This window comes from Protomyctophum parallelum (assembly GCF_964188405.1).
Source record: "Protomyctophum parallelum genome assembly, chromosome: 14".
Taxonomy (NCBI): domain Eukaryota; kingdom Metazoa; phylum Chordata; class Actinopteri; order Myctophiformes; family Myctophidae; genus Protomyctophum; species Protomyctophum parallelum.
Genome location: NC_139709.1, coordinates 17,708,196 through 17,719,414, shown reverse-complemented (window position 1 = coordinate 17,719,414; position 11,219 = coordinate 17,708,196). Strand labels below are relative to the sequence as shown.

The 11,219-nt window shown below is 43.0% G+C and overlaps 1 protein-coding gene across 1 annotated transcript in view; it reads left to right on the top strand.

The window, feature by feature from the left end:
* The first annotated feature begins 737 nt into the window (after positions 1-737).
* LOC310870396 (guanine nucleotide exchange factor VAV3-like) overlaps positions 738-11,219 on the top strand; it is a 63,256-nt gene continuing 52,774 nt past the window's right edge. The window contains exons 1-2 of the mRNA XM_083781599.1: positions 738-1,100; positions 5,214-5,330. Coding sequence (XP_083637725.1) covers positions 897-1,100; positions 5,214-5,330 — 321 coding nt within the window. The 5' untranslated portion in view covers positions 738-896. The remainder of the gene's footprint in view (positions 1,101-5,213; positions 5,331-11,219) is intronic.

Here is an 11,219-nt window from a genome sequence, read left to right as displayed (position 1 = left end):
TCTGTCTGTCTGCCTGCCTGCCTGCCTGCCTGCCTGTCTGTCTGTCTGTCTGTCTGTCTGTCTGTCTGTCTGTCTGCCTGTCTGTCTGTCTGTCTGTCTGTCTGTCTGTCTGTCTGTCTGTCTGTCTGTCTGTCTGTCTGCCTGTCTGCCTATCTGTCTACATGTCTATCCAGTATTATGTGTGTGAAAGCAACACACACACACTGCACACACACACACACACACACACACACACACACACACACACACACACACACACACACACACACACTCTCTCTCTCTCTCTCTCTCTCTCTCTCTCTCTCTCTCTCTCTCTCTCTCTCTCTCTCTCTCTCTCTCTCTAATGTTTTTATTTTCTAAGTTGTTAAATCCACTTGGAATGTCAGCTGAGAGCCAAAGCCTTTGTCAGAATACCTCAAATGATTATGATTGGGCTACAATGTTCTCATACAAAAAGATAGGCCTAAACATTTAGGCTATTTTGAGGTAATTGGCAACAATTAAACCATGGTTCCATCAGATTCCACGGACTAAAACAAACATAGAGTCTATATTTATATGCAAAGCCAAGCCAGACTATAAGCTGCAAACATTGGGATGCCCCATGAATGGCCATGATGTCCGTGTATTTTTGACAGATCGTAGAGGTGGAGACTGAGGAAGTCAAGGACAGCAGCCAGCCCTACTGACGCCCACGGAGGGAGCGCAGCGCTCACTGTGCTGGACTGGTAGCCTACTCTGTGGAGCAGAGAGGCAGAGCACAGCCGACGCGGTTAGTTAGAACGACAACTTTCGTCCTTCTGTGCAGTTCGCGATGTTGTCACTCACAGGTTTGAAGTAGTAGACGCAACGGAAGAACTAGCTATTTCTTTACTGTTATTTCCCTCGCTGCCTTAATGGAGTACTGGAGGCAGTGCGCGCTGTGGCTAATTGGCTGCAACGTGCTCCCGGCAAACCACCGCGTAACGGGGGAGAAGGCACAGGTGTTCGACCTGGCACAGACCCTGAGGGACGGGGTGCTGCTCTGCCAGCTCCTGAACAACCTCAGGCCTCGCACTATTAACCTAAAGGAGATCAATCTCAGACCGCAGATGTCACAGGTAACTCTTTCTTTTGGCTAGGCAGGCTATATCCTACTAGTAGCCTACTCAATAGTCTACTACACACAGAGTTTATGACGCGTAACTGTCTTAGCCACTTAAAGGTTCCTTGTGGCATTAGTTACACAGAAATTCCATCATACAGCCAGGTCTACGTAGCCTACTACATTATGTTGAACACTCAAACATCAAATTCACTTTCAGTTGAGTGTGAAAGACTGAAAGTGCTCTGCTTATAGTCATAAGTTGTTCCCTGATATCACGTAATTTTTCATTTTAAGTGACATTTAGTTTAGGCTAGTCTTTTAGGATTTTCAGTGTAGACCTACATGATGTTTTAGATTTTGTCACACTGCTATCCATGTTGGCGGGCTGGACACAAGGTCATGGCCTTTGCTCTGACACCATGTCAAAAAGATATAAGGGCCATTCTCAACATTTGACCAATCAGATCATTTGTATTGCAGACGTTGTTCACGCAGGCCAAACCAAAATCTCCTTCATACAAAAAATAAATAGCCCATGAAGCAGTGCAAAAATGACTTAAAACTAGATTGAAACAATTTGTATTTTTTAACAAAACAACTGTGACTCATCCAGTGATGATGCGTAGTCTAAACAAGGGTATTATTCATGAACTTCTTTTGTATTGCATGGATGCCCAGGGGAATGGTCCCAAGCCTGGACCAAAACCACGTTCTACCCTGAATCCGGCCCTCCAATCGTCCACTGGAGAGGCCTGATAAAATCCTGACTTTGATCCACCCCTTATTACACACAGACACACTAATGTGTTTGTACAGACAGAGTTGCAGTTTGCTAGTGCTGAGTTTGCAGCCGTGCAACACCACGCGTAGCGTAGGGTAATAGCCTGTCTGTGTTTGCACTATTTCATGTCTGTGCAGCCATTTCTGAGATTCCATGTTTTTGTTACTACAAGAAGAGCAGGTTCGGATGTATGATGGGGCAAACTTTTCTAATCTGTACACACACAGCCTACTGCTGGTGACATATGATGAAAACACCCACAGTAGGCTATATATCCTGCATCAGGAAACATCCTATAGCTACTTAAAACTGAAAAGAAGACGGTTTGTGGGAAGCGCTTTATCTACCAACCTATATTGCATACGAACTGACATGAGACCAGAGAGATGCTATCTGAGTAAGACACAGTTTCCTTTAGAGTAATATAAACCCAGTACTTAATATTTTTAAGGAACTTGGATGCTGACATATATAAAATGGGACAATATAGAATCAAATAACTCAATTTGTCCCGTTAAAAAAAATGCATTTCAGTTCACTTTAATTTTAACACTTGTGTCCATTCTATCTCATAATATGAGATAGACCTACATATTATGAGTAGACCTACAGTATATAGTGGTTAATAAGCATAGCATACCTTCTATATTATCTCTCTCTCATATGTGCGGTGTCAGTAAATTAGTGGCCGACATTCAACTGTTATAGAATAGAATGAACACCCAGACTATACAATATAAGTTGCTGAATGGACTGTCGTTGCCTGCAGCTATAGGGCATCTGTGTAAGGTTGAGAGAAAGCCATGTGCATCAAGGGGCCCCAGATTTTAAATGGCCACTTCCATTGTGTCCTTCTGACCTTAGATCTGGAGAGTGACAATACAGGCATGGAGGTAATGGAAGCAGTGTAGTGCAGCATGCTGTGATTAAATAGCCCTCAGTCAGAACTATTTATACACAGGGGTTTTCAAACTTCTGAGCATCCACAAACCGACTTGGATTAGGTTCCATCCATGGACCCCCGGCCTACGGGGCCCTGGTAGATTTAGTAAATCTACTGATGCACACACTTGGACATCAGTGGAATCGTTGGGTGTTTCTGGGTCTTACAACAGACACCCTCCTCCAGGCGACCCGACCAAGGCTGATCAGACCCCGGCCTTTGTCCAAGTGGTATGCTACAGTCAGACCCCACTATCTCTTGTGAGACTGAGAGACAGTCAATAGGGCAGATGGCTGATGAGATGTTGGCGACAGAGGCTCCAGGCGCTGTGGGCGTCCGGGCCTGGCTCCTCCTTCGTCTGACCAGAAGTGCAGAATCCTTCTGTGCGTTGCGTCGTCGGTGCCGCTGAACAGCACACATCTCATCCTCGGCACCATACAAGGCTGATTTTAAACCCTCCTTGCAGCTATTACTGCAGTCTGTAGTTTTGGTTCCTCCTCATGGAGGAAGTGGTTGGGGCTGCCAACCCTCACAACCCCAGTCCCAGATTGCTGTCTCTCCGGCCGTCCTCTGTCTCTCCAGATGTCACCACACTCTTCGTGGTTGTCACCCAGTCCGTTCCTTAAAGTTCATTTCAAATTAAATGAAATTGAACAATTGTCACAATTGATTTGTAGTCATGATATTAAAACATATTGTTGGAATAGTCAAATATTTCCGTATTGTACTATGCATTGTAATGTGCATTGCATTATGGCTAAAATAAACCACTCCTCATACAGCTGGGGTTTTCAACGGTAACAGGTACCGTTGCCCATAACCCATCTCGCCCTAGTTTTTTTCCCCGCCGACCTCACGCTGGCCGCTCGATGCGGTGGTTCTTGTATTCTTTATTTTGTTTTATTGAGAATAAGGTTAGAAATAAGTTTAGGGTTAGGCATAGTTTTATTGGGGTTAAGTTTAGGAATAGGGTTAGATCTTGTTTTACTGAGGTTAAGGTTATGACTAAGGTTATGTTTAACCATGAATAATTTACTTAGGTTACTTTAGGAATACCAGGCTGAGCAGTTCTGCCGGCTGTACGCCCGGAGCGAGTTGGTAAAAGGCCGACTTTGTTGGTATTCGTTTCAACGCCCCCAAGGACCATTAGGCGTCCCCAGAAGCCACTGCATACAGCCAAGAACTTAGTAGAAAAACAACAACACAAAAGTATGCTGGATTATGAACACAGTCAGTATTTAATGTCCTAATTTATGTATAATTTAATGATCCTTATACGGTTAATTTAAGAGTTAAATGAACTCCCTGGATTTTACTGTGTATCGGATGAATTGAAAAACGATGAAGGATAGTGAGACAGATGGCCTGGTTTTACTTTGTATTTAGCTTTGCCACCTGGGACCCATAAAGAGACCATAAAAATGATTTGCACTATGTCATCGAATCCTAATTTAAATATTTACCTGTGGCAGGATCCATAATAATCGTTTCTATGAACTATAATCAAATCCTTCCGTTTCAATATCTATAAATTAATCCTCTCAAACTCAAACACTTACCCATAAAACCCATAGAATTAGTGAAATTAGAGTGTGCTATGTATTGGTCTGCTTTTGTTTCAGTTTGTCCCTTTTTATGTAGCACTTTAAGTTGAGCTGCTGCGCTGAACATTATTATGTTTCACTTTGTTTTGTCCATTATGAATTTGGGGTTGAGTTTGGTCACTTCACTTCAGAGTTACAGACTTCCCCGGAACCCTATCAAGGACCTTCCTGGGGGTCCATCGACCCCACGTTAAGAACTCAGGGCATTCATTGTGTATTCACGTTCATCCACTTCCTCACAGACACAGAGGTCCCCGGGGATGGAGAGCGATTGAGTAATCACAGGCGTCTCCTCGATGAGGTGCTCTGATAAAGAGCAGCCTATTTGTGCTCGCCTCACATCCTACGCAAAAATACAATCTGGTTGCAGGCAGCCCATATTTACCTCACATTATCAATATATTAAGTCCCGAGTTTGTCATCTTTCAAAGTGTTGCTTGATTATGTGTGTGATGTGACAATTAATGTCACAACATGGTTTTTAACCATGTTGTACTGGAGGCAAGCCATCTTCTAGAAAAGGGTCTGTGTCGCTCTGTGCGTGCGTGCAAATAAGTGAGTGCGTGGATGACAGAGTGAAAGAGAAAGAAACAGTGTGACATCGTGTTGGCTGGCATGTCGTGCAAAACATGTGACATCATGGCACAGTGCCAACAATATTGGGTAGGAAGGAGCAAAGGGACCAAATGAATTTCCCTGTGAGGGATATTACTGTCAAAGTTAAAAGAGAAGAGTGAAAACCTGACAAGTTCTGAAGAGAACTGATTCTTACAGTGCATGATTTTGTTTTGAATACAGTTCCTGTGCTTGAAGAACATCCGGACATTCCTGACATCATGCTGTGAGGTTTTTGGGATGAAGAAAATCGACCTATTTGAGGCCTTTGACCTGTTTGATGTTCGGGACTTTGGAAAGGTAACATAAATTCAAGACTCCATAATGAAACAATTCTATGTTCGGTATCCCCTGATATCCTCCACAGCACCTTTCTAAACTAAAAGTTGTTGTATATATGGAACATAACCTGCTGTGAACTTGAAGCTGTTCACAAAAAGTTTACCTAACTTTGCTACTACTGTACTACAGGGAAAACATGCATTGCACAGTCATGTACAATATTATGTTACTCTTTTTACTCGTTGTTTGCTCTTTCTTGCACTCTTTATTCTATCCCTTTGTTTGCTGTGCTTGCTGCAGTGTTTGCTGTTTGCTGTTATCCTATCTTGCTGCTGCATTGTCTGAAGGAAGCCAAACAAAAATAACTTTTACTCTTATACCTGTACACAAGATGTAACAATATAGTACAGTACAGTTGTTCAGTACCTTGAACCCTAAAGATTCAGAATATTTACGTCTTATAGTCTTTATATGGATGGTTCATTAAAAACCATGCATGCATGCACACGTGCACACACACACTCACTCTCACACACACACACACACACACACACACACACACACACACACACACACACACACACACACACACACACACACACACACACACACACACACACACACACACACACACACACACACACACACACACAAAGAAGAAAAAATAAGCTGAAGAAGTAAGAACAAATATATGTAAATGTAAGCGTTTCAGTCAAGTGCCATTATTGGCAGAATCTATGACATAGCATACAATGTATATGAGGTCCAAGGTAGTGGTTCTTAAAGTGGGGTCTGGGGACCACCAGGGGTCCTTGAGGAGGTTTCAGGACGGGCTCCCCAGCTGAATGTTGATAGTTTGAAACCTGTAACCCAGTGAGTGTACAACTGGAACCAAATGGACCTGTGTACACTCTCAGAGTTATGGGGTCTGTGGTCTAAAATGCATACCAAACTGGGGGGTTAGATAATCAAAAAGTTTGAGAATCACTCGTCTAAGCAGGGGCTTAATGTATATTGGTGTGTCTATGGGTGAAAGGCAACAATGCACGGTATAGTACTAAGCACGGTGTCTCTATGTGAAATGCAACAATGCATGGTATAATGCAGATGCTTTCCCCGTTTTAATGGGTTAATTCAAACCCCAATTTCTGCTCAGCGGTATCATGTATTGTAACTAAGAGAGTGAAAGTGAAACATGTCAGTGTGCTTGTCTGTGACAAGGAACCCCTCAGGGCTCATTATTAGAGCTGTTCTACTTTTCTAAGTGGAGTCGGAATATTTCACTCAGTTTATGTCAATATCTGCGGGCGCCTCGAGGCATCCTTTTAATCTGTTTTAGCCGTTGGGGCCTTGGCTTTAGACAAATGAAGACATGCAGAATAACTCCATGGTTATTATACATATGTATGTGTAGTAGGCTACAGTATCTCTGCTGTCTGGAAGAAACCACCTATGTTTATTTTTCAGGAAGTGGAAAAAACGTCTAGCTTAAGTGGAGTTAGGAGGTTTTTGGCAAAGCGCCTTTTAATACTTTTCATTCATTCAATATTATTTTTTAACCAAGACACAAACATAAAGGGTGTTCAATAGCACTGATTCATGAAAAAATGTAAATATATATATATTTTTTGAGTTAGGTGGTTTCTTGCGGACAGCAACAATTTATACATAATAGGTAGGCCTACAAGTATGTGTATATCTATTAGGGGTGTAACGATATAGTAACTGCATCGAAAAAACGATTTTATGAAAATGATTTTATGAAATGAAAACAGCAACATTGACTATGTATCGAATCGTATAGTTTTGCAATGCAAATAATCAATACTACATTTTTGTGCATGGTATTTAGCAATTTTCGGAAGAAAAAATAAAAAGAGGGTTTTAATTACTACTTACTAAAATAATGTCAATGCATTTTAAATAGTTACTGTATCGATTTCAAATCATTGTATCGTATCGTATCGCCATAATTTACCAATATCGTCCATGTATCGTATCGTCAACCATGTATCGTGATACGTATCGTATAGCTGTTAAAATGTATCGCTACACCACTAATATCTATGCAATGTATGGTACGTGGCTACGTGCAGTACATGTTTGTAGTGTATTTGTCTTGTATGTGTAGTATACATACTGTATGTAATATCAGTTATTATTATTTCTGTTGCTGCTATCAACTGCCTGATTCAATTGCTATGCTCTATTTGACTCTATTTGACTGCTCATATGAGCATATCTGTTGGCTATATTTGACTTGTTTTCCTGTTTCTTTTTTCTCTATTTCTGTATTCTTTCGTCCCGGAATTTCACCCACTTTTTTACACCAGTAACTCTGGGATGTGAAATCATTTGAGGTTGAAGTCTATTTGTAGAATATAGATAGACTAGAATTTCGCGGCCGCTTTGCGGCCGCTCATCCCAGAGTTACATTGCCGCGCACTATGGGAAGAAGGAAATTGCGGGAGTTGACTCCACATGTAGTAACGGATGGGTTATTAGTTATTATTATGTGTCCTTATTAGTGTAGTGTAGTCAACACGTTATGGCTCATACACACTGCCCGGTATTTGCTCCGATTATGCTGTCGGGGAGCATTTTTGGCGCTGACCGACAAAATGGCTGATCTGACGTTAAGCGGTGCCCAAAAGGTAGATCAGGATCTACCAGTATAGATCACAAAGGCTTTGCAGGTAGACCACATGACATGGCCCTAAAAATATATATAATTTTAATATAAAAAACGATTTTTGCATCTGCCGCTTGAGATGACCTGAGATGACTTGATTGACATCAAAAAGGGCCTGTCAGCTCAAACACACAATGCAATACTTGTTGTTGCGTACAATCATCAGTAGCAAAGTCAAATACCAAAAATAAAAAACAATGGGATGATAGTTTTATTTGGTGGGTATATCATATGAGCTGGTCGTTTTGAAAGTAGCTCTGAAGTAAAAAAAAAGTGTGGGCAGCCCTGGTATAGATGATTATATATATATATTCATTCCGTGGGTAAATCCCTGTAGGCTACCCACATATTGGTAGCCTATTACCGCCGTGTATAGGCTGCACGGCTATTCCTGTGTGTGTGTGTGTGTGTGTGTGTGTGTGTGCGTGGTGTGGCGAGAGAGAGAGAGATCGTGGCTTCCAGGCGTGCGTGTGTGTGTGTGCGCAATCAAATGTACTCGGCAGTATGGCTGGCAGGCGAAATGGCGAATTTGAACGGTGTAATTGTAATAGTTTGGTACAAACCAAAATATGTCAAAGAACAATGTTGATGTAACTAAGAGATTTGCTGAGAGAGCGATATTTAATATACAGATATTTAGAAGGAATAAGCAAAATCGTGAGGCGAAAATTCCGCTCCTTCCTGGTTATTTTCTCCTGCGGAGTCCGGACAGTGGACAGGACGGTCAGGGAGACAGAGCAGCACAGGCTGAGAGGCAGAGCTAGTAGCCAATTAAAAGACGGAGTAGTAGTTGCCAGGTTCGCGAATTGTAAGCGAGTCGTAGTGTGTGTTGAATGGCATCTGAATGGCATTTGTGGGCTTGTGAAAGAATTTTCTCACATGTAATTTGTGCTCACTTGCATAGACCTGGCGAATTTAGCGTGGTGAAAGGGCAACAGTGTTCCGGGGGTGTGGGTGCTTGGGGCGATAATGTTTGTAGTAAAGAGGCATCTTTGGTGGCACTGCAATGAGCATTTTTTGGCGGGTGGTGTCGAGTGTTGGCGTTGGGCGCGATAGGAGGAGATAGGTCCCGAACACTGCGAAGGTAAGTGTGTGACGTCACTGCCGTGTGAGTGTGTGTGGGTGTAGTGTGTAAGATGGTGTTGTGGGTGTTGCAATAGCGACGTAGCTGTTGTGGCTTTGGGTTTCTTGCCATGTGTTGGGTACAAGTTCTCACTTGTTAATATAGATATTGTGGGAGGTCGGGTGGGAAACAGGACTCAGAGTGCAGTATCAGGGGTTAGACGCACGGTGGCGCCCCTGGTTTTATTTCAGTTCAGGTCAAACAATAGTCCATTTTACATCAGAATTCATCAGACAACATTCTTTCTTGAAGTCCGGTCTCCTAGGAGGGTTACGACACTGCAGAGGATGAGAGGGGTGGTTAGCAACGGTCAGAGCACAAGGTAAGTACAGGGTTGGGGCCTGAGGCTCCGGTCTAGGCAATCTACCAACTAGACTTTTCCATAACTTTCCTTCTTCTTCTTTTCCAGGTTCCAGAGGCGCCAGGAGGCCCCCCCGGAGGTAGGTATAAAGGTAAGTGACTTTCTCTATCCACAGGGTACAGAAGAGTACTTTTGAGTAGAAGTACTCGGATACATAAAGGTGAGTAATCAGAGTAAAAGTACTTGGTTCGGGTCCGGGTGAGTAGATAACCTAGGGCCCCTTAGGCTCGGCCAACAGGTGGGTACACAAGTACTTATATTCTGATTTCTCTCTATACAGTGGGCCCGCCGTAGCAGTATGTTACAGCAGCCAATGTGTTAACAGAAACAGCGTCTTTCTTTCTAATGACAGCCTTGGTCTTCTTTCACCAGGGTAAGGTAGGGCTCTCGCCAACTTAAAGTCTTTTACAGGTTTAACTGAACAGAAACGGGCCTGTCTTCGTTCACAGGGCTAATGTGACACTTTAACTAGAATGTACTTTTTGTGATAAACATCATCAATATCCTCTTCGTTCACATTCTTCAGGGTTAGCGTGACACAGGTAACTATACGTCTTCTCTTCAGTTAACGTCAACAAGGTACTCTTCATTCACAATTCTTCTTATTATCCTTAGCTTCTCAAGCGTCTGTAAGTGCCTCTTCTTAGCCAACGTGTGATAGTGAAAGAACGTTTGTCTTATTGCGACCTTAACGTGCGGTGGTCCGCCGGTGGATACGAGGGTCCCGTCTTCTGCTACTCGTCCCCGAACCGAGTCAGGAGGGTCTCCAGGTATGCACGGTTTTCCAAGCGACACTTGTCTATGGGGGGCACACACTCCCGTGTGCGCTTTCAGCCCCACTCCTACAAGCCTGATGAAGTGGAATACAAGACAGAGTTGAGTTGCGGTACAAACAATCAAACAGAGCATTTAGACATTGTCGAGGGATCCGGTACCGAGAGGAGTGTGAACTTACCATCCAGCGCCAAGCTGCCGACATACATTGTCCGAGCATTCTTGGGTGAACCAGCCAGTGTCAGGGCTAAGTTCCACTGGCGTTTATAAAGGGCGCGGCTGACAGGTTGCGGCTGTCGCTGATTGCTAATCGGGCGGCTGGAGAAGATTTGCACCTTGGCCTTTCACCTTTAACCTCCACGGAGGTATAAACAGAAAACCATGTGTCAAAAACGTGTTCGTTATGATTCCTTCTTTAACCATGAACGAATTCCAAGAAGAGAATACACAAGAGAGTTACAAGATTTATGTCAATTCGTTTTAATGCCTATACTATGTTACAATTATTTATGCTAATTAAAAGACTATAAAAGCAGTCTTTTGTCAATACAATCTTTGATACAAAAAAATAAGTGTAGTTACAGACTAACAAGATTTGCTAGCAATCTCTTGACTAACGCTGTGACCTGGATCACGTACAGAAGTGTCTAGAAATGCTTTCCCAGAACATTTTATGTCTCTGGCCAGTATACTGATTACACATTACATCATAGAATACACGTTAGTTCATTCGTTGTTGTTGGGGGAGTATACTCGACCCCCTTCCCGGGTCACCATGGCCTCTGGTCATTTCGCCTCAGCGCTGGATGCCTGCAACCTGTGGACGTGGAGTGTTTGTCCCATGTCCTGTTTCTAAGGTGTGCATTGTATGTTTACCCCAATAGTCAGGAAAAAGCCCAAAACAACCCAGGGTGGTGTGACCTCTTTGTGTATGCTTCTCTCAAGAGAGACAGAGAG